This window comes from Onychostoma macrolepis, chromosome 20, assembly GCF_012432095.1.
Source record: "Onychostoma macrolepis isolate SWU-2019 chromosome 20, ASM1243209v1, whole genome shotgun sequence".
Taxonomy (NCBI): Eukaryota; Metazoa; Chordata; class Actinopteri; order Cypriniformes; family Cyprinidae; genus Onychostoma; species Onychostoma macrolepis.
The window spans coordinates 20,980,498-21,004,572 of NC_081174.1; the positions used below are offsets into that span (position 1 = coordinate 20,980,498).

The 24,075-nt window shown below is 37.9% G+C and overlaps 2 protein-coding genes across 3 annotated transcripts; both read right to left on the minus strand.

Annotated features, from left to right (window-relative positions):
- Window positions 1-8,746: 8,746 nt before the first annotated feature.
- smek1 (SMEK homolog 1, suppressor of mek1 (Dictyostelium)) lies at window positions 8,747-19,593 on the minus strand. Of its 2 annotated transcripts, XM_058756117.1 has the most exons (15): window positions 18,389-19,589; window positions 18,250-18,305; window positions 16,655-16,753; window positions 15,951-16,568; window positions 14,352-14,429; window positions 14,155-14,271; window positions 13,851-13,967; window positions 13,644-13,775; window positions 13,434-13,536; window positions 13,130-13,288; window positions 11,675-11,844; window positions 11,443-11,585; window positions 10,308-10,498; window positions 9,962-10,173; window positions 8,747-9,876 (listed from the first exon to the last, which is right to left on the minus strand). In XM_058756117.1, exons 1-15 carry the CDS (start codon window positions 18,528-18,530, stop codon window positions 9,757-9,759), a joined length of 2,457 nt encoding a protein of 818 aa, XP_058612100.1. In that variant the 5' UTR covers window positions 18,531-19,589; the 3' UTR covers window positions 8,747-9,756. The 2 variants fall into 2 exon arrangements, with proteins under 2 accessions (XP_058612100.1, XP_058612099.1); XM_058756116.1 differs by having other exon boundaries at window positions 13,644-13,967; window positions 18,389-19,593.
- A 2,345-nt stretch (window positions 19,594-21,938) lies between these two features.
- Window positions 21,939-23,737, minus strand: erh (ERH mRNA splicing and mitosis factor). The gene is made up of 4 exons (XM_058756024.1): window positions 23,598-23,737; window positions 22,842-22,929; window positions 22,634-22,754; window positions 21,939-22,546 (listed from the first exon to the last, which is right to left on the minus strand). The coding sequence occupies exons 1-4, from the start codon at window positions 23,598-23,600 to the stop codon at window positions 22,444-22,446; spliced, it is 315 nt and encodes a 104-aa protein (XP_058612007.1). The 5' UTR covers window positions 23,601-23,737; the 3' UTR covers window positions 21,939-22,443.
- Window positions 23,738-24,075: the final 338 nt, after the last annotated feature.

Below are 24,075 nucleotides of genomic sequence, written 5' to 3' on the forward strand. Positions count from 1 at the left end.
TCCTAGAAAAATATTTTAAATGGAGCCTATTTGCAAAGCAAAATTGGGAATAGGCTACCTGAAATTATTTAAAAAGAAATCTATAAATCAAATCTAGAACCAATAAAATGTTTTCACCAACAACATCTTATCTAAATTCAAAAAGTCAAAAGATATCCACTTAGAAATCAATAACAAGGTTTGCAGCAACTGTCACTTCCACAGAGGACGTAAAAGGCACAAGAAAAGGCCTTCTATGCTGTGGCCCTACAACATGTTTCCTCAGATCATAAATAAACTGAAATTAAACATGTTTTTGATTAGCATGTGAAGTCCTGACAGAGTAAGACACATGAACCGAAGCAGACCTGCACATTGGATTTGACTGTCAGCGGTGCCCTTCCTCTGAGACCGCACTGACCTGTTAGCCCATGACCACCAGCGGAGACAGTAGACAATTGCATTTCAACAAATCACTAATCTTCAACCAGCCATAAAATCTGTGAATATATTACTGCACCTTTAAATTCAAAACCAGCTGTTACTGTACCAGTTCTGACCCAGAGAGGGTTTGTCAGAGCAGCTGAATGGTGCGCAGTGATTTGTGGTCGGTGGGGAACGGCTGAGCCTCAGCTAGGGAGTGCTTCCTGTGTCATCTTGTGAAAGGCCATTTTACAATCTGAGCGGTAGGCTTTATGGACAGCAGGAGAGATCTCAACGCCCCTGATGTACTTTAACAGAGATGACTCTGTTCTCTCCCTCAACACATAAATCGACACACGTTAACCGCATTTCCGAACTCACTTTTAAAGTAGTCGTGTAGATTTAACCCATATGCAAAAGAGAGAGGGGAAAGAATAGTATGCATTGTACCACAATTGATTTTAAAGGGTTAGTTCACCCAAATCTGTGTTCCGTGGAACACAAAATAAGACATTTGAAGACAGTTTTTGTCCATGTATAATCAAGGTCAGAAGGGTCCAAAACAACACTGGACCTACTACACCAGTAGTAGTAGTAGTAGTAAGTCATCCGGTACTTTTTGCCTACTCTTTTATGAATACTGTGAATTCAGACATACTTTTTTTTGTACATACATTTTTCACCTACAAAATAGTAGGAAATGATGCAATCAAGGAAAAAGTGTGGAAGAAAAAGATGCACAACCAACCGAGAGAACCGCAGCCTTATGAGGATTGTCAAGCAAAATCGACTCAAGAATTTTGGTGAACTTCACAAGGAATGGACTGAGGCTGGGGTAAAGGCATCAAGAGCCACCACACACAGACGTGTCAAGGAATTTGGCTACAGTTGTCGTATTCCTCTTGTTAAGCCACTCCTGAACCACAGACAACGTCAGAGGCGTCTTACCTGGGCTAAGGAGAAGAAGAACTGGACTTTTGCCCAGTGGTCCAAAGTCCTCTTTTCAGATGAGAGCAAGTTTTGTATTTCATTTGGAAACCAAAGTCCTAGAGTCTGGAGGAAGGGTGGAGAAGCTCATAGCCCAAGTTGCTTGAAGTCCAGTGTTAAGTTTCCACAGTCTGTGATGATTTGGGGTGCAATGTCATCTGCTGGTGTTGGTCCATTGTGTTTTTTGAAAACCAACGTCACTGCATCCATTTACCAAGAAATTTTGGAGCACTTCATGCTTCCTTCAGCTGACCAGCTTTTTAAAGATGCTGATTTCATTTTCCAGCAGGATTTGGCACCTGCCCACACTGTCAAAAGCACCAAAAGTTGGTTAAATGACCATGGTGTTGGTGTGCTTGACTGGCCAGCAAACTCACCAGACCTGAACCCCATAGAGAATCTATGGGGTATTGTCAAGAGGAAAATGAGAAACAAGAGACCAAAAAATACAGATGAGCTGAAGGCCACTGTCAAAGAAACCTGGGCTTCCATACCACCTCAGCAGTGCCACAAACCGTTCACCTCCATGCCACGCCGAATTGAGGCAGTAATTAAAGCAAAAGGAGCCCCAACTAAGTATTGAGTACATATACAGTAAATGAACATACTTTCCAGAAGGCCAACAATTCACTAAAAATGTTTTTTTTTTTTATTGTTCTTATGAAGTATTCTAATTTATTGAGATTATTGAGGGTTTTTGTTAAATGTGAGCCAAAATCATCACAATTAAAAGAACCAAAGACTTAAACTACTTCAGTCTGTGTGCATTGAATTTATTTAATTCACGAGTTTCACAATTTGAGTTGAATTACTGAAATAAATTAACTTTTCCACGACATTCTAATTTATTGAGATGCACCTGTATATTAGTCAAGTCTTTCAAAAATAAATTTTATTGGAATTTTATCCTGTATAATGTTAACTGGAGAAAGGCCTAGCTGTTGCCCTAGAAAATTTGAACTTCAAATAAAGTAAAATAAATTTATTTTAAATGTCTAATTTACAACTAACATTATATATTATATATATATATATATATATATATATATATAATTTTTATAAAGAAATAAATAAATAATTTCCCAATACAATCAGTGGAAGACCTCACTCCACCATCAAGGCAATGTTAACAGCCTGTTTTAGGCATCAATGTGTGTGTGCATGTGTGTTAAGGGTTATGAGACAGATATGAGAGCACTGAGAGCAACACTAGTCTTTCATACTGTTGTTTTTATGATGCACTCAAAGGAGCTCTTAAAATTAACAGAGGGAGAGAGAAAGAGAATAGATCCATGCTGCACATGCAGCGGCCTGCAAAAACACATTTTATAGCTCTTTAACAGATGTTGATGACATTACATACCAGTCTTTTTAAAAATAAAAACTAATTTATTTCATGCAATTAATTCAATTTAATCACTTTTTTTTTTATCCATGCCCAGTGCTAAAAGACACAGCACATGGCGATTTGAGCACAACGGTGGGTGTAAATCAAACACACGGGCTCCAACACCTCTGTCAAGGGACTTAGGTGTTTGACATGCCAACTGTGGCCTCAGATGTAGAAGCATTTCAAAGGTACCATGTGATGGAACGCCACATGTGCTAATGAGAGAACGCTGGTCTGGGACTTGTCACCAGATAATCCACCCACTTTCATGCCTGAAATAGTTTAAAGCGGCGAGAGAGAGAGAGAGAGAGAATGGAACGGAGCATTACAATGCTAAACAGCAGTACAGTTTTGACACACTTCTCTTATCTCGTGCCCAGGCTAACCGAGACCCCCAGGCTACTGACAGCGGAGAAAGAAAGAGAGATGCTGAACATCAGCAGAGACTGACATGCTTCTCTTATCTCTCGCCCAGGCAACTGAGAGAGAGACGGCAAGAGTCGTGACCCTTTACACAGTGCCACAGACGACCAAAAGCTAAACGCCGTCACCATCCAGATCTCTGAAGAAGTTGTAAAGACCCCAATTTAAATATATTAATAGTGAAGTCTGTAAAAGTTTAATAGTGATGTTTTAACATTAAAAACCGAACAGAGCTGCCAAGAACAGCACAGATTCGCAGCTGTACAGGTTATATTTACACTAACAAGAACTTCAGGTTATATTTATACTCGAACATTAACTGCAGGCAAGGATCCAAATATGTGTGTGTATTTCCACATGGTAAAGCCATTCGCTCTTCATGCCTGTTCAAATGTGTTTATTGATTGAGAATGAAAACACCCTCTAGTCCATTTAAGTAACATTATACAGGGTAAATTTAACATGGTAGATTATCCCGCTATCCTATGTAGACCACACTGTTTAGCCCACACTAGAGACCAATATGTGAATTTAATAAAGCTTGTTCAGATTTGTTGTCTGTCTAATCAGGGTTCGTTTAGTCACTCTTTGCGAACCCAAGCTGGACTAGACTGCGGGCGGTCCATGAGGCTGAGGCCATAGGGTTCAGTCCTGGTTACCATTCACTGGAGAAAACATCACTCATGAAATCATTCATTTACCACAACGCAAAAAGCTGTGCTCAGATTCACAGAGCAAACAGAAAGACTCCGAATTTTCCATCTGACAGAAATATCTGAATATGGTAGGGTAAATAATTCATATGACTTAATGTTTTATTCTGTTATCATCTTGGAAATGAATATTTTAGGAATATTTTGCTTTTTATAATTCAAGATTCTGTAAAATGGCAGAATGATGAAATAATAAATCAAGAAAGAGTCATTAAAAATCACAGCCGAGATTCATTCCAGGTGATTCTGCAGATATGTGCTGCAGGTATGTTGTAGGCTGCGTTTGGATGGCATCCTTCCCTACTATACAGGCGTAAAACAGCATGTGAAGTGTATGTCCAAAGTCATTCTTAAAACAGTAGCGGAAAAGTTATATACTTCCAACGAGATTCTGAAGTGAATATACAATGGACACTTTAATATCCCATGAGGCCATGGAAGAGGATTTGTGAATAGCAGTGAAGCAATGCATCTGATGCTTGTAGGTCACATGACAATGTCAAAATGGTGTAGTGCATCCGGATTAAGTTCATACTACACACATTCATACTATATAGAATGTACTTTTTTAACGGTCGCAAATTAATTATTCAAAAGAAGTACCTTCATAGAGAGTATGCAATTTCAGATAAAGACATAATTTTGTATGTTGGCGTCTCCCTGGTTCCCTCAGCAAAAAGCAATAAGATTTTTCCATTGGCTTTTGGATTAGCCTATTGCAGAAAATTCTTCGACCTTTTTTTTTTTTATTTAGATAATCCTCAAAAAATTAACACAACTTTTATGAATTGTACTTCTTGAAGACTAAATAAAATAATCAGAAATAAAAAGCTAGTTGGACTCTGAATGAACTACATTGTAAAATTGTAAATAAGTTTTCCTGATCAGCAGGAACAATAACGACACCGCCTCTGTAGTCTAGTTTAGTAAATTGTTAGCAACCTCCTCTTTCAAGACACAAAAAGCTTAAAAAGTCGTTTATTATGCATTTTATGTTTAAGAATAAAACATAATATCTTGCGCTTAGAAGATTTTAGGCATTTAACCAAAAACCTTGACTTTGAAACAATGGTACCAGAAATTCAAAATTATTTTCTACAGCACTCTATAAAAGACAACTATGCGTCCAAATATGGGTATTTCCCTACTATTATAGTACTACGCAAAGCAGTACGCCAAAGTATGCCTTAATATACAGTATTTGTGAAACAGTAGGCAAATAATACCCAGTTGTGTACTGAGATTCGGAATAGTGTTTTCTGGTGTATACTGCAAATTTGGAAGGATATTCAATATTTTGTGTATACAGAAAATTTGCATACATAGCCTACAATACTATATACTGCAGAAAAGTTACCAAAGGTAAGAAGAGATGATCATTTAGACTTCAGATCAGAAACAACCAAGGTTCATGAAGACAGAATGCAAATAGCGTAAAACCAAACCGAACAGATGTAAACACATAGCCTATAGGAAGCAACTAACACTTTGGATGTGGAATGGATGTTTATGATCATGCTACACTGAACAAAAGGCTTTAGAGAGTATTCCCAAAGATCAGTCACTTTTAGGACGTTTATTCAGTAATCAGCCAAACTCAAAATAAAACAAATCCCAATCATGTGAATCAGTCAGTTTTTTTAGCGCCCTAATCTCAACCATATGCTCAAACTTTTGCCCTCTGCTCTCAGCTACCGGGCACCGTTAGACACAATGACGCATAAACGGAGAGGCGCCCGTGGCTCCTCGCTCCCACCGAAACGGATACGCTGGAGTTTTACACGGTGATTAATCACACAAACAGACACGCTATGCTGAACATGCCCCCTGATCACCTCCACAGCGGCCGCCGGGCCATAAGGAGGCGGCCCGGCCGACACAGAGGCCACTTTGTGCAGCGAACACAAGCGATTGTTGGTCGGGGCGACAGGGTCCAGTTGTGCACATGAAAGTGCACATTGTACGGCTGTTTTGACAACCTCGTCGAGAGACGCTGAGGATTTCCTGTTCGCCAGACTTTACTGCCCCTAAACGACTATACAATCTGTCACAAAAGCCTTTATCCTGGGGAAGACGGGGGTGTGTGGACATCGCCCGCCATCTACTGCTGGATTAGAGGTAGTGCACGTGACTTGACTTCAAATTTAATTTGGATAACTCAAGTGCACAAATACACCGGTCAACATTTGAAGTGGATCAAAACCTAAAACCAAAATGCGTTCTTGTCTTAGGACAACTTTGATGAACTTTTCTGATCCACTTCAAATGTTGAGCTTTTGAAACTCAGATTTCCAGTAACAAAGAATAAATGGCATTGAAATTGAATTGCAGGCTGAGACAAAAAATGTAAAGTAGCCTAACTAAGAAAAAAGTAACCAAAAAAAAAAAAATAAAAATGTGTTAAAACCATGGTAACCACAATTTAACAATATGCCAAAAAAAAAAAAAAAAAAACATGGTTACTTTTCGTCAGGGAGACAAAACAAAGACTTACTAAAATAATAACTTAACATAGGTTATAGTTAATAAAATGACTTTAAAATTCAAAATATTTTTTCATCATTTTATGAAGTGTTTAAAATATATATGAAGATATACAAAATATCTGTGTGGGGTCAAAAAAATATTTAACGTTTTTGAAAGACATCTCTAATGCTCATGAAGGCTGCATTATTTGATTAAAAATACAGTAAAAACAGTAATATTGGAAATATTATAATTTAAAATAAAACATTTTCAGCAACCATTACTCTAGTCTTTAAGAAATCAATCTAATATTCTAATTTGGTGTTCAAGAAACATTTCTATTATTAATGTTAAAAACAGTTGCTCTGCTTAATATTTCTTTTTGAAAAGCATGATACATTTTTCAGGATTCTTTGATGAATAGAAAGTTTGAAGCAATGGCATTTATTTGAAATATAAATGATATTGTATATGTTTTATAAACGTATTTACTGTTACTTTAGATCAATTTAATGCATCCTTGCAGGAATTTTTTATTTTTTTTTTAATGGTACTGACCCACTTTTTTTTTTTTTTTTTTTTTTATACATATAGCATTAAAAATATCCATTGAATCTTAGTGTACCAACACAAATCACCAGCATTGAATTTAACCTGACAATTGACTTGCTTAGGCTTCTTACAATACACTTAACCAGATCATCCAGATTCAGAAGAAACACCATGCTTGTTCTCCTGGACAGCACTATACTGGTTTAAGCCAGTCTTTTCAGCAGTCAGTCAAAACAAATCGGTTAAATCATCAACCCTTTCTTGATGTGTTGTACACTATTTCCAAAGATCCTGGTCTGACCTGGATCTCTCAGTTGCTGGGTGGCTTCACATCAAAAGGCACATCTGTAGAAACTCTCCACTGGCATCCTAACGGCTCCATGCGCACTGGCACTGCCACATGCCAATGCAAAGGACCAATAATCCTCAACAAATAAATAAAACACAGCTTTAATGTGCGCAGACCACCACACACGATGAGGGAGACTTCAGCCCGTGCGGTGATGTTGGCATGGCGTCTCCTTTGAGGAACTGCCAGCAGCTCTTGGATTTGACTTGCGGCGGATGGGGATGAGCTGAACTCTAAGAGCATTTGTGTGGCTTGATTTGTCATGGTTAAATTTCTAATTAAAAGGCATGTTAGTGCCAGGACACTGGCAGGTGCGTGTTGCTTATGTGAGCATAATCTCTCCAAAGATGAGACATATTGCACTCAGGCAATGATGGAAAGAGATGAGGCGGAAGAACATATGTTTAAAATCATAAATAGAGAAGAGACTGGGCAAGCTGAGAATTGCTTTCATTTGTGCAAATGAGAATGTCTTTAACAGCATGTCATATGAAACCCATAGACTTAATTTTTTTGCAAGTAAATAAAATAACTTTTCCGAAAAATACCCTACCGGTCAAAAGCTTGGAATAATTTTTAAATATTTCTCATCGCCATTTACATGGCTTCATTTATCTGAACAAAGACACAGTAAAACAGTAATATTGTTGAATATTATTCAAATTTAAAATAATTGTTTTCTGTTTCAGCATATTTTAATTTATTCCTGTGATGGCAAAGCTTAATTTTCAGCTGCTCAAGAAACATTTATCACAGTGGAATGCAGTTTTTGCTGCTAATATTGCATTTTTCAACAAAATGAATGAATATACAGTTGATAATACTTATCAAATGCGTATTCAATAATACAACCATTATTAATTCAGCACAACACCAAACCAGCATATTAGAATGTGACACTGAAGACTGAAATCTCAGCTTTGCCATGGCAGGAATAAATGGCATGAATAAATGGCATTTTGACAACGGTTATACTGTATTTTTGATGAAATAACCAGATTGTTATTTCAAACTTTTGACCGCCAGTGTAGACTGACTGAAAGTTGCTCTCTGGCTCCTGCTTGCGGCTCTTATTTTTGCATGTCAGTGAAGGTGAAGGACGCCCTCTAGTGCACGATTGCTCCATTCTCATGGTGTTCAAAGTACAAAGGGAAACAAATAATATTTCAGAAAATAAAAACTTATCTTTAATTGTGTGCAGGTTGTTTAGAAAGCCTCTGTCAGAGGAGGCAGGACTTTCCACTGACGTATTCAGACGAGCAGACAGGAGGATCATTTCAGTGATGAAATCCCATTTCAAAAGACAAAATATCAGCACAGTTGACATGATACAGGGAACCAGCACAACCGTGAGAGATCTACTACAGCAAAGATCTTTTTAATGGTCCCAAATATACCGAACAACTAAGAGTACACTCATGTAAAAGAAAAGAAAATGAAGATATGACAAAAATCGATCACATCTAGAGTTCCACTCAATCTTTAATCAAGACGGGCTTACAAATTTTCCAAAAAATCTGCAGTTTTGAAGGGCAAAAAAGGGTAAAACTATCTCCCCCCACTGAGGTTTTAAAAACCTGTTCAAGTGCGGCTGAAAACGTCCTGAACATTTAAAGGCAGGTCTCTTATGTCATTTAAAAAAATGAGAGAGGAGAACAACAGAATAAGAAAAAGGAGGGAACTGCTGGCTTTGAAAGAGGAAGAACTTCCGCTGAGCCACGAGAACAACGGTGACATCTTAAACAATGACGACCCAGACTTCTTTGCTCCCTAGTGTCCTGTCTGGCCCTAGAAACTCGAAAACAAGAGAGAAAAAAAAAAAAAAAAAAAAAAAGAATTGAGAGGGAAAAAAGAGCAACAGAAAAAAAGGGTTGAGAGAAAGGAGAGAAAGAAATGGAGATGGAGTCAGCAAAGGTGAGTGGTGGTTGTGGATTGGCTGGCCCAGTTCGGGTCATGTGAGGTCCTTCCCTGAGAGGGGGGGCAGTGTGTCCTGGTCCAAGCCTGGGACGCTCTGTGGGGCAACAGTTTGAGTGTCTGCGAGTGACTGACTGACTGTGTGTGAGGTCTTTTTTTTTACCCCCCAGTACTTTTAGCTTTGTCGAAATTCATGTCTTATTAAATCCTTTTTTATTATTCTTTGTCCAGACCACAGTTTCATCTCGTCTTCGATCTCTCCGTCCGTTTCACGAGTCTCTCTCTCTCTCTTTCTTGCAGATTGGCACTTGGACAAACTCCACATGGAGACATTCACCTTTTCGCTCTGTGACCGTATCTTCTCCCTCTCTTGCTCTCCCTTTCTCCGTTCCTCACATGGCGCCCCTTGGACTCCTGCGGGGGGCTGCATTCGTTCATTTTTCCATTCATTTGTGTATTCATTCATTTTGTTTCAGTTTTGAGTTCTAGGCTGAGCGCTGCAATAGTCTCTGGATGAAGCTCCCTTTGAGCATGACTGTGCTGATTGACGAGGGAGTGCTTTAGGAGCTCAGCTTGGACTTCTTGGACAGTGGAGGACTTTCTTCTTTACTGTCTGCGTCTTCCTCATCCTCGTCCTCTTCGTCATCGTCGGGGTAGTCCACCAACCCCACCAGACCTCCCTGGAATAGAAGCGAGATGCCATCAAAAATAAGTAAATGGTAAGAAAGAGGCATTTCAGAACATTGTTGGAATCAGTGTAATTACCTTAGTGGTGACAGCTGCCGTAGGGGGGGAGCTCCGGGCTCCTGTCCCGGGAGAACTTGGAGAACCAGGTGAACCGGGGTGGAGGGATGCGGTTGGGGGAGAGGACAGACTGGGCTTTGGGGAGCTGGAGAAGGAGAGTTTAAAACTGGGGCTCTGCCGTCCTGAGAGGCTCGCCTTCCCTGTCAGCACCTCCTTCTCTTCCGAGTCTTTCACTTGAGAAAAGACAGAGGAAAAAATTTAAACAATCAAAACTCAACAAGCAATGTCAGTAGCATTTGCCATCAAATAAGGGATCATAGTAGTTGGTCATCATCATTATGTCGGTCTGGATGTAGCAGTAACGTACATTTCTTCCTCTCCATAAACTTGCTGATAGGATCCATCAGGTCCTCGTCACTCTTCATCTTATCTGAGGGCGGCACCACAGCTTCACCATCCTCCAAGTCTTCCTCATCTGTGTTAAACCACATCTCCTCTTCATCTTCCAGCGTCCGCGCATCCCGGCGAAAACGGTGATTTCTCAGAATCGACCGCATACTGGAGACAAGCATGAAGACACAAAAAATACATTCATTAGGCCTAACTATAACAAGCACAAGAAATTACAATCCACAAAAAGGAATTGTAATAGGTCAACTTATTAGGGGTGAAAAAGGTGACAAAGATGCAAACCCCTCTGTGGGAGCATTTTCAAAATATTATTAATTCACCCTATACCTTATTTAGTTTTTTTTTTTTTAAATCTCTCTCCACTTCAGTTGTCTCAGGCCACATTCACAAAATTGTTTTTAAAAAGGAGCCTATTCATAATGACCATACAACAAAAGTAGTAAGAATAATTAAATTATATTTATAAAAAAATAAAATAAAAAAAATCAATACATATTAATATAGTAATACTACTGCACTGTGAAAAATCAATATTTCAATATCAATATTTAAATATTTTATTAAATTATAAAAGATAAAATCAATAAGGAAACATTATGATAGTAATACTATTGTACTCAAATACAAAAATAGTAATAATAATTTTATATATTGCCATACCAGAATCGATGGCTATTTTCATGTCAAGATCAATGTACTTTAAAAGAAACAAATAGTAACATACAGTAGTAATGAAAAACAATTAACCAGCTCACATAATTATAACAAACATTATATTAGATTTTTCACTGCATTATTTGATTTAAAAAAAATAAATAAAAATAAACATTCTTTGCGAAACATTTTTTAAATATCTATTAGAGAATGAGTAAAAACATTACTGAGTATAATAATTTTATTTTACCGCACTGCATTAAAATACCTATATTACTGCGGTCAAACATTAAACCACAGAGCTTTTATTTTGCCTACAAACCATAAGGAGGACTTTAAATCATATCATTTATAAACAGTTCAATACAAATTTGGGAATTACTGTTAAAAAAAAAAAAAAGTAATTTTAACAATAATGGCCTTAAATGACCACTGACCTGTCAAGTTTAGGGTTGTCCTGTCTTTCTCTCTGCTGTTCATATCGAAGCTTCAGTCCCTTAAACGTCTGAACATAGTCTACGTCCTCCAGGGCCTTCCAGTAGTTCTCTATGATATGAGCCGTCAGGGACTTCACATCCTCCTACACGCATAACACAGCAATTACACACAAAATAAACAACACGTGTTCAGGAACATCACGAGATTTGATGATTAGATAAATGTACTCACCACTCTGACATACTCAAACATCTCTATAATGGCTGAGTTGATGAGGTTGTATCTGGATCCATTGTTGAGGAAAGCTTTGACCACTGGCTCAAACAGGAAGTTCCTCATTATATATCTGTTATAAAACTCGTCCTTCAGCCCAATGATTTTCCTCATGAAACGCAAAGCACCTGGAAAAGAGAAATGAGTGCGAAAGGTACAGAGAGATTTAACAGCCAAGCTATAATTGATGTCTGTCAGCAGGGTAGTACTGCATGCTTGGTGTTTATCCAAAATAAATTAGTGCTTGTTAATAATGCCGCTGGCCCTGAATGCAGAATTCTTTGGCATGCATTGAAATAACAGTGTAACAGTAATAATTATCAGCAGAGCAATTCATAGTATAAATGGATCAGCATCACAGAGTATTCGGTGTTATTGATTATGCGGTTTGAAGGCTGTGATGGTGGCAAGTAATTACTGCCCATGTCTGTCATTTGTCCAGTTCTACTTATCTAAAAGTCTAGAGTTTACAGTCTTCCCACATTTTTCCATACTTTCAGTATCAAAAATACAACTAAGTTCATAAAACCAGTTTTGTAATCATTAAATAAAGCTATTAATTTTTTTAGCAGAAATAAAATGACTTTTTTTTTTTAATGATTACATTTTTTATTAAAATATAAAACATCTAAAATTCTAAACAACATAATATGTTGGCATTTAATTAAAATAGACTACAGCTGATCTACTGAAATTACTAACTGAAAACTAAAACTTAAAAATAATTTTTTTTTTTAAAAAGAATAGAAACAATGACAAAAATAGTTCTAAACGTTAAACTAAAAATAATAAACTGATAATATAAAAATACATTTTTATTTTATTTTTAAAAATACAAAATACAATTTAAAACTAAAATCGTTTATAAACAGTATATAAATAATACTAAATTTGATCTAAGCACAAAATCTTTGTGTCACATGGATAAGACTGGGAAGACAATCAATCTTTATAAATTTATACTGAAAAACATTTGATGAAATGAGTAAATATTATATATACAAAGAAATGCAAACCTTTCAAATTTAAATATAAAATTAAACATTTAAATTGTTGGTGTTAGGGCAAGTGAGAATGTAGGCAGGGCAATTAGAAATCTGAGTTACTGGCCCAACCGGACAAGCATTTGGAAAAAAAAAAAATTTCATTCTGTTAGCAATAAAAAACAAATGACCCCATTGACTTTCTTAATGTCCCTGATTTTCTTCTTCAAGACACAGCAGTGCATAAAAACATCAAAATGCTTCGGAAGAAAGTTTTTTTCCACTAATAGAAAAAAATATTGATCAGTAATATCATTGCCTCTATTCCACATTAATAAAATCTGGATGGACAAAACCAACCCTACAATATTTCCTGCTGAATATTCAGTTTCACATGTGGCTTATGTCTTGTGTGTGTGAATATACTCACATAAGGCTAAGAAAGCGTGTTGAGATGCAGTGAGCACCAGCACTCTGCGGAGGATGTCTTTGTTGATGATGTAGTTCTTTATGTGATACGTGTGATGCTCCACGCAGAAAGTGAGCAGCTCTACGATCAGAGCCAGCAGCTGACACGTCTGGAAATCATCTGACAAGACAAACACACAGTGAGAAGTCTGCAGAGGTCACGTCTTTAAATAGGTATGCAAAAATGTCAATTGAGAAATGATTCAAAAAGGCTGCCTACACATTCAGTCTGCATGCATCCTACAAGCTTGTAAAAAATCTATTACCTTTGCTGGGTTTTTCTTCTGTGGTGTTGGCAAGAAGTGGAGCAGAAAGCACATGCATGCAATGCTTATAGAAGAAACTCAAGAACTCGGTCTTCTCGGTTTTCTGCAAGGAATCAAACAGAAGGGGCATGTTTCGCTACATTCTGACAAATGACAATGAAAAAGTGGTACTACGCACCAAATATATATTGATATTAAAACATGTCTCACATTAGCAGTTGCCAGCATGTTTTCTGGGTCCACTAGTGTCCTGAGCAACCCCATTAGCTGTACAGCTCCACCCAACTCTGGATCCGTGTCACAGATCATATGCTCAATGATCAGATTTATCAACAGAATATCCTGTAAAATATAGACAAGTAGTGAGAAAGACAGGTAGCTGGAAGGCTCACAAGAGTCAGTAGGCATGTGACTTACATCGTCATTCTGCTGAGACTCCTGCATAACAAACTCTCGCACCATGGAGGGGTTGTATTCCACCAGGTAAGAGAAGATATCAGTGGCTGCTCCACGCACCTGAACATCATCCATGCCCTTTAACACAATGCACACATGCGTTCATAAATACAGCAAGAGCAAGCTAAAGTTAGAGACGGTTTCAAATAAACCTATTCTCCATTAAATACAATTCTAGATTATTAGTAAAGATGTTAAAATTATAAAAAGAAAAGCAAGACAACTGACAGCAAATCTGTTCTTTAGAATAGCAAGTATATCTTACAAGAATAACTTCCAGCGCTGGCAGGATACCCATGTTGGACAGCGTTTTGAAGAATGCGTCTCTGTTCTGTGGTTGTAACGTTTGTGAAAACGCACAGAACTCCTTCAGGAAATTTACCTGAATGTGACAAACAATATCAATTTTGTTTGTATCCATTGTTTTGAGTAGGAGGTTCTGCTAGTAATTCTGCTTCATACCAGCTCGTGCCGCTTGTCGTCATCTGTGGCTTCATCAGTTAGCTGTGCAAAGAGCTCAGTCAAAAACTTCTCATCGTCCTGAAAATAAAAGCATAAGAAACAGAGATCTGGTTATATCAGTTCTGGTTACCATACACACACACAAAACTAGTTTATAAATGCTTTGAAACAAATGACACTAGAAAACGTACAGTTGGATACAATTATACAATTTACAATATAAATTAAAACTATTTTTAAGCCAGGAATCACATTAATTTTCTCATCCACGCAGCACACTGTGTGAACTGCAAACCATAAATAATTCTGTTGAGCCAGATTCGGCACAATAAACCTGGTTCTTGATAAATGTTCATTTTAAGTTGCCTATATACATTATTCAACATAAATTTTTGCAACATAAATTGACCTCTAGCTGAATGAGGGTGACACATTTGATAAATACACATCGACACCAAGGTTAGACATGTGACTGATACTGTATTTTACTGCATCAATCTGTCATGTAAATAAAAGATTACATCTCAAAAAAAGGGGAACCAGTCAAGTGAATCAAAATAGTTTGCGATTACGCTGCCATGGGAAAGTACATCTAATTGCTCAGACAATCATCACAAAAAGCTTTTAGTATCTATGGTTGGTTTATTCAACATCTATGAGATTACACCCAGGTATTAATGGGATATGGTAATATTAAAACAATATTGTGCCATAAGCACATTCATCTGCAAAAATGGACAAACAACCATACTGAACTGAAGCTGTCTGGAGGTTGGAGAAAATAATCATCCAGCACGCCTGCCAAGCGTTTGTGACATCACATGATATGGCTCTAAAGAACATGATGGTGCTGTTTCCATGGCAACAAGCCCCCTCCCCTACCTCCAATCCCAGAATCAAACAATTCCACTGTAAGGCTTAGGTGAGAAGCACGTATTAAACCACTTCCATGAACAACTTTTTAAATAGTCACAACTGAAGTAAATCTAACTTAATGATGAAAAGGTCATTTCAAATACTCTGACTTGTCAATGCATGAATAAACACTCAATTACTCCACTCTTGAAACTCGTCATTGAGGCAAATACCACTGTCGATTTTCTACTAAATGATTAAATGTAGATAGTACAAGCAGTTAGAACGGTTATCTTTAAATCTGTTATCTAGATCTGCAGACCTTTATTTTTAGTGTGGAAAACATATATGACCTTTAAAACAAAGAACCAAAGTACAGCCCACCATGCGCATCCCATCAAGAGCAATGAGATGGTCTCAGGTAATGCAAACAGGGAAATATTAGTAGCCGCATCACAAACATGCAAACGTATTCACTGCATTCTCTGCAAACAGGGTTTTCTGCTGAGGGTGCAATGAATTTGAGAGGGACGATGCTGATGCTGGTCTGTCGAAAAGCCACAATGACACATAGCAAGCCTGACAGCGTACGTTACCTGTGAGATATGATGTTAGAAGGCGGTGGGGAAAGTTAATCTACAGCTTCCTTCACCTAGTTTAGCCCCTGAACAGCATTTCAACTCAACCGCCAATGTGCAAAGTTCACAGCTGGTCACATATAAATGGTTGAGTACAAAAACCCACCTGCAGCATGCCAACAATCTCCACTTTGTTGAAGAAGATGAAGGAGTGCAAGGTGGAGAGCATGTTTTCTTCAAAGACAGAGGGGGTGGGCAGCACCATGTCCTGAATATACTGCACCCGGTACGTCTGGTGAATCTTCTGCCGCAGCTCCGGGTCTGAAATGGGAATGACCTCTTTAAATCGTGCCGTGGTGGTGAGGAACTCTCGATGCCGCCGTGGTTGGGGTAGCGAAGGATCGAACTCCAGACATCCGATCACATCCATGATGCATTCTTCAGAAAACATGACTTCGAAGAGCGCTGTGCGGTTGAGGAGGAAAATGCCTTTAATGACGTCATAGAGGTGATGCAGGCCTTCTCGGTTCTCCAAGTCCTCGCACACTCGGAACAGCTCCAGCAGTTTGCGGATATAGCCCTCGTTCTCCAGTGCCAGGGCCAGTTTTTCCCGCCGTAACGGAGAAGGTAAGGATGACGCCACTAGCTCGGCCACTTCCTCCAGCCGGGAGAGCTCACATGGCGGAAGTTCGAGACCAGGAGAGGACATGTCATCAAAGCGCTCCTCTTCAGATTCATCTATCAGCTCCTGGGTGATGTCTACAGAGGGGTCCTTTCCCTGGACCTGTAGACACAAAAATAAAGGCTTTCAGAATAAAGCAGAACATACCTAGAGAAAATATTATAAATGTATATCACAGACATAATCACCTGACATATTTTCTCCCAGATTTCATCACAACCAGCCTTTTCCTGGAAGCTGAGGGCCAGGTCATAGTTTTCAGCCTCGGACCATACTATTAATGTGTCCTTCAAAGACAAAAAAAACAAATAACATGAACAAATGCCAAAAGAGCAAGTGATACACACGCTCTATCATACAGGGATGAGGGATCTATAGTTTAATGCAAGAGACCACAGTGAAAGACCACTGTTTGTTCATGCACAGGTCAATTTTAAAATTGTGGGCTGTTTTGCTTCTATAACATCTTTAGCAGAAAGAAAACATTCAAAATACAAATAAGTGTTTATGATATTACACCTTATCTTTTTGCCTGTAGATTTCAATTACAATACATATCTTTCCAGGTTTATTCCTATATTCTGAAAGTTACAGAGGGCTTTTTTCATATATCATTCACCTGACTTAATCTTCTATTCCAAAAACAACTGGCTATTTTCTGACTTATGAAGTGCTTTATCCAATATTGAGATTTCTGTTCTGAAAATGTATGCAAATGAGTGTTTAATTCATAACTTGCATATGTAAACATAACATTTCAAGACAAAACAATTGTCTTAGCCCTAAAAGCCTACTGTCTGTAATTTCGTACGTCTCTAAATTATCAACAGGATCAAAAGCAAAAACCTGCTGTACACAATCTACTACATGCCACCTGATTGATAATTTACTTTTTTTAACAAGTAAAATGCCTTATTGGTATTATTCTAAAAATGTCAACCTTCACCTTTGTGTCTTTTGCTGTGATATGTTTTGTAATATTTTAATATGAGCATTTACTGAACTGAAGCAACTTAGGTTTACTTTCCTACCCATTCATAATTTTATAGAAAACCCATGTTAAAATGAGAGTATCAAACACGATACATCAGGCTTTTGGGGAACATTTATTTGTACATCTCTCAATATCTCAATATTCATTGTATTGCATTATGTTTTGCACCCCATAAACAAAAATACAGAACTCTGATCATAAAACTAAACATTTAAATATCATCTTACTAAAACACATTATTAGAAGATATAGAGTGAAAACTGATATGCATTTATGCAAGTAGTCTGCAATACTGTTATAAAAATCTCATTGATTTCGATTGCAAGCTAATCAGACCTGCATCTACTTTTTGTCCATATAAATATTGTTGTACAAATAGGAAACACAGCAAATTCAGTTCAGATTTTTTTCTCCAAATATGTGCCTCTGAATTAAACCTCTGATGAGCCACAAATGCTTGACGTATCCAAAAAATCCAAACTTTAACTTTCGTTAACACCTTGTCTAAAGGTTCAAACTATTACGGTTACATTTTAAATAATTAGGCTTTTCTGACTATTATTCCATATGTCAGGCTTAACAGGGTTATTATACTGTGATTAACTATGGAAGCTTTATGATATCTATAATATCATATTTTCCCAATTCACCTGTGATGTCTTGCACCTTTATAAGATAAAAGTGTACTTGACCTTTAACCTAGACATTAAAAAGCACATAATTATGAATGATGTTCACAAAAACACGAATGAGCTCTGTCAACAAAATGTCACAACATTTCAAACGCACCTGCTGTTTCTGATAGGCGGTGTTAGGGTTGATTTTGGACTCCAGCAGCAGTGACCCTGTTTTAAAGAACGGGCACATCTTACTTGCAGTCAACGAAAAGTGGCCCTGTACATCGTCTTTGTAGTGTTTGGAAACCTACCATCACTTTCGGCGCGCACTAGGAGAGACATGCCTTTCAGCCTCTCCACGTAGGCGGATGACACATGTCCCGTCCCCCGATCATCCCACTGGCGGTCCTCATTCAGAGTATACACTTTTACTCGTCTACGAGTGTCAGTCATCCTTGCAAGTAACTCTCAAGCAGGCTTTTGCCCTTGATTCAATAAATCTCAACGTCCTCGTCGGCTTGCAAGGTGCAACAGAATCAGCTGTCAACTTCAAGCTGAAATGTACGGCATTCACTGGCAAGCTGTCGCGAAGCTTGTTGTGGGGTCTATCACAGTAAACTTATGCAGTCCAGAAGAATTATTCTGACCAGTCTAGCGATGGTCAGCTAGCTGCTGTGTGCAGCCGAGACTCTCCACAACATACTTAATATTTTCAACTTTTTATAAACGGAACGACGAAAAACGCTCCTCCGTTTCTAAAGGGCGTGAAACGGTGAGAAATGAGTTTAAAAGCATGCAGCCAGAGCACGAACGCAGAATGAGTTTATTTTCCTCCGTGCCCCTTTACTTTAAGCTAGCCAGGCTATGCTAACGCTGCGACTAATTCAGTCAAACGGGGTTAGCGTAGCTAGCGCCTCAGCTAGCAGGCTATCACCTCGCGCGAGTCATTTTAACCCAGAAATGTTCGAAACGCGCGCGAATGAACTCCAAAGACTTACCGATAACGCTATTCGATCATTATACTTGCGAGCGGTCGGTGAAAAGGCGGGAAGGCTCGTGTATAAAGCGGCGCGTTCATAATAAGCTAAGCTATATTTTCTCCAAGTATTCCGCCATATTCTGGCTAAGGGCCGCGAATGGACCAGCCAGACTCTTCACACAGAGATAAACATTCCCCGATGTAACTAATCGAATAGACTCGCTCGTTTCACTTTCCGGGACGGCGAATGGCCAGCGCGACCGTCGAGCACCATGAAATAGCAGCGTCTTGACGAAAAGTAATTATTAGCCCCACTGTGAAGATTCGGCCATCTTGGGTCCCCTCAGAAAGCCGCTACGGGGTTTCCTGTGCTGCAGGCGCAGGGCCGCCACAGTTTAAAGACACAGTGCGCCAAAATGACCAGCGCAGACACACTGGTGTTTCGTAACACTGAACACTCACTGCTGGTGAAAAAGAAAGGGACATGGAGAGGAATGTGAATGAGGGTGAAAGTAAGCGCGAAAACGCGCAGCTCCGTGAACTAATGACTGCTAGAGCACGCGTAAAGAGAATAAACATCATACTGTTGAATGAAATGCAGATGTGTAGAGTTGTGCTGTTGTTTTTGTCTCCGAGAACAAAGTACAGTACACTGTAGTTTCATTAATTCCAGTCATTACCTATTCTGGTCAGCCGGTCCAGTCTCAGCTTTGGAATAGGGTTAACCAAGTAAACAAAGTCCTTATAATATTATAGCCAGTGTGGTCAACCAGCCATGGTTGCACCACCAGCTCAAATGTTATGTAACTGTAAAAATGACTTACTAACTACATGTTTAGTGTTGCTCTTCCATGCAAAACTCTCCACTACAAATGCTAAGGTGCTGGTGTCGCCAGGGCTTTGTTGTGTGGTTGCTAGTGTGTTGTGGGTTGTTGCTATGTGGTATGTGCAGGGTGAGTGATTCTGATTCAGCCTCTGTTAAAAGTATAGGCCAATCTATTATGTAAACAGAAATGATCATCAATCATTTGCAGAATCACCTGGAAATGTTAAAGTCAGCATGAAATGAAAATTCACCTTATGTTTACTAAATTCACCCTAATGATCTTATTGTGAACTATTTATCCATTCATGTGTGTTTGTTTGTTCATTTATTTATTTTAACCTCATGATTTTTAATCAAAATGTCATAATTTGATCTTTCAGTGAAACAACCGACTTCTCCCTGGTGACATATGCCAGACTTCTCTTATCATTTAGTCTGCTTAAAGCCCACCCATTTCTTACAACTGACCTCAAGTTTGCATTCATTTTTACCTCCATCCAATCAGCAACAGATGGATGGAACCAACTTGCATTCTACATTTTTCCCATAATGTGTTTTACTCTGATGTACATCACAATATGGAATAAAAGATCTGTTGCTTCTTCTGTTACGTCATGACTTTATGGTGCAAATAGATGGACCAACGCTAACATGGCAGTTGATTACTATTTTACGTTTTGGCGAGTTGGTACAATCAAATTTTGTGTTTTCATACAATCTGCTTTCACCCCATTGATGGTTAGGTTTAGGCATTGATTTCACTTCCTTTCTATATAAAAAAAAAGTTTCCATAAACATCACAAATGTGTGTGTGATAAAAACTGCAGTTTCCCATTCAGAAATTGGGCTAACAAGTTAGACTGGCCATGCCAGTTGGGGTTAAATTCCAAATCTGTTACAAAAATTGTTGTAGCTTTATCTTACACTTCTATCTAGTATTATTGTGTTTATTAGTACTTTAAAGTTTTGTGCTCAGCATCAGCTGTTTCCTTAGTTGCCCATTAACTGTCAAAAACAGAATGCATGCACTTCCTCACAAGTTGGTAAGTAGTTTCCAGTAACATTGAAACTACTCAGTGGATCATGTAACCCACAGAACAGAAAGAAACTGTTTGGGGTTTCCAATATGAGCACCAAACATAATCACAAATATCAGTCCAAAAAGTACTGGTAACCTACTGGTCTCAGTAATTACACAATTACTGCTAAGGCAATTAAATACTTCATTACAAGACAAATGTTGATCAGATTTTTACAAATCATAACGAAAGCCCTAGGAATAACACAAACTTAGAAATGATTGTGTACTACAGGTACAAAAGTAGAGTATTTCAGAGAAGAATTTGTTCAGAAAGTTCTTATCTGAACAATTAACAGTGTAGCTGATAAACAGGATATTCATGCCACAGTACAGCGCGCTGCTGAGAGTTGAAAAACAGGACGGTCATGCTGCACTGTACATTCGCATTTGTTTCAGAAAACACCAGCTGCTTTTAGACTGAAACTTTCTCCATGCTCCTTAACAAAGGAGTTATTATTTGGAATTCTAATTTTCACTAAAATCTCATTTTTAGTAATGGTCAGGATACAAAATTTTGAAGCATCTATTTAAGTTTTCAAACACAACCAGGTCAGAGTATCATTAAGTATTTTTTTCAATTTTAATATACTTTAAGGTGTAATTTATTACTGTGATGAAGCTGAATTTTTAGTAGCCATTACTCCAGTCTTCAGTGTCACATTATTCAGAAATCATTCTAATATGCCGATTTGCTACTCAATAAACATTTTCTATTATCATTGTTGAGACAGTTCTGCTTAATATTTTTCTATACCCTTTTTTTCAGTATTGTTTGATGAATAAGATGGAAAGAACAGAATTTATCTGAAATAGAACTCTTTTGTAACACTTCAAATGTTTTCACTGTCAGTTTAGATCAATCTAGTCCATCTGTGCTGAATACAAGCATTTAATTCTTTCAAAAAAATCTTACTGACACCTAACTTTTGAACATTAGTGTATGTTAAAAGAAAAAAAAAAAACAGTACTGACATCAAAACTTTATGTGAGAAGATTTTTATTATTTTCCAGTGGTGACTACTGGAAACATACACAAAACAGATAGGGCCAACAAAATCTGTAACAGCACTGAGGAAAAAAGTTGAGATATAAGATAACTCAGAGCCATATCCATAATCTGAAATGTGTACGTTTTTTTACTTCACTGAATTAAAGAACAATTAAACCACAATTAAAAAAAAAAAAAAAAAACATCAATTGAGAGGGATTGAAAAAAATCCTGAACCCTTTGCCTCCCCCAATCTTACCCTTTAGTCTGATAAATATCCAAGTCCCTAACTCCGGTTACAAAAATGCGATTAAAAATGCAAAATATTTCCACTCTATGCTTTGACGTACTGACTGAATAGACATGCATTCAACAAAATCTGAACTAAGCGGCATCACTTCACCACTTGGCTCATCTATTTGTCCTGTGATGTAGCGTAGTTCTGATAGAGTTGGGGACTAGCAATAGAAATAATTCAGCCATTTACACTCCTTATTTTCCCGCCTGCTGGGCTTGACGCCTCAGCAGCACGTAGATCTTTTCTTTAATCCAGTCTTTGTTGTAGGGCTGGTAGGTTTGTGTGTCTGCCCTGTACCTGTTTAAATGACCAGAGAATAGGAAAATTACTACACTGTTCAAAGCATTTGTACCCTTGTACATGATGCTGTGTTAGTTTACTTACACGAGACAGCTGAGGTCAGCAAGATCATCCACGAAGTCAAATAACTGGCTTATGTCATATGTGATGGAGGGACTGTTGGGGTTCATCCTCTTCAGATGCTCTTCATACATCTTACACACTCCTTTTGTTAGAGAGAAAAGAAAGAATTCCGCATTAGAATTGTTCATAACATTAATCTTGCCCTTTATAATCAAAATAACTATTCTACCTTCCATGCATTCGTTGACAGACTCATAGTCTGCATATGTTCTGCCTTCTGGTCTCTTGGTGGGCTGCACCAGCAGAATTGTGTGAGACTGAAAATCAGAAGGAAAAAGTGTAAATACATACTACATACATTTGGACTTGTGTACACATTTTAGAGAGCAAAAAGACGTAAAAACACGGTTCATATAAATACATACACCAGATATGACCCAATTATGTGGAGCCCCCTACTGCCAGTAACAGAGCTTTGACTCCTAACAGTGAGATTAATAGAGCATACATATTTTCAAATGGATGTCATCTTAATCTGACATTCAATCCAGCAGTCCCTGTTACGCATATGAACTAAGTAAACTTAAAGATAATTCGACCGTTCAAACGGAATCTCTGACATACGACCCTGAAAACAGCAGCTGTTGAACTCCAACCCTCCCCCAAAACAAAACAGTCTAGATGCTTCTTACAAATGCATTTACTACGAGTCTACGACGGGTGAATTTAAACATAAGTTTAAGTCATACTTTATATTAAGCGCTTAACTTTGTAAAGAGAAGTCAAGAAATATTCCAGCAGACTTCACAACTCGTTCATTTCGTGAATATTCGACGTTATCTCGTTACACTGCTGCTAGCGGCGCGCGTTCACTCACTTGAATATTTCTTTAACGTGTCAGAACAGCCGACGAAACACGACTTCCTGACTAGGCAAACGTATATAATATACAGCAGAATAAAAAATACAGCAGTGAAATACTTACCATATCTGGTCCTGGTATATAAAAGTCGCGATGAAGGCTGTGGTAACCGCTAACGGCTAATCACGGAGAGCAGCTACAGAAAGAAAAGAAATGTGCGACGAATATCCACTTCCGGTATTGGCGATGACGCGTTGCATTTTCAAAATTAAAGTCTTGACAAAATTGCAGGAATTGTGTACGTATTTAAAGTGTATTTTATTTTAATTTGACTATTACGGCACTGGTAAATATCAGCAAATAATAGTTAAATTCTTATATTTTGTTCCCTTAAAAGCTATATTTTGCGTTTGTTTGTTTTTTGCAACAATTTCAAATTGAATTGTGCTGGATGTACTGTGCATTGACTTATGTTTTTGCTTTTTTATATTTTTATTTCATACTTCATAATTTTGTATTTGTTTTTTAGCGTGACTTTGTAACATTCTCAGGGACTACAGATGAAAAATAGCCTTTTAGGCTAACTCTGGTACATATATAG

Coding starts and splice junctions, on each gene's coding strand:
- erh (XM_058756024.1), bottom strand. Junction 22,755..22,841: donor TGTCAACGAATGCATGGAAG/GTAGAATAGTTA, acceptor CTCTAACAAAAG/GAGTGTGTAAGATGTATGAA. Junction 22,547..22,633: donor GCTGACCTCAGCTGTCTCGT/GTAAGTAAACTA, acceptor TCATTTAAACAG/GTACAGGGCAGACACACAAA.
- smek1 (XM_058756116.1), bottom strand. CDS start 18,530: ATGACTGACACTCGTAGACGAGTAAAAGTGTATACTCTGAATGAGGAC. Junction 13,968..14,154: donor CAGCGCTGGAAGTTATTCTT/GTAAGATATACT, acceptor ATTGTGTTAAAG/GGCATGGATGATGTTCAGGT. Junction 13,289..13,433: donor AGAAGAAAAACCCAGCAAAG/GTAATAGATTTT, acceptor TTGTCTTGTCAG/ATGATTTCCAGACGTGTCAG.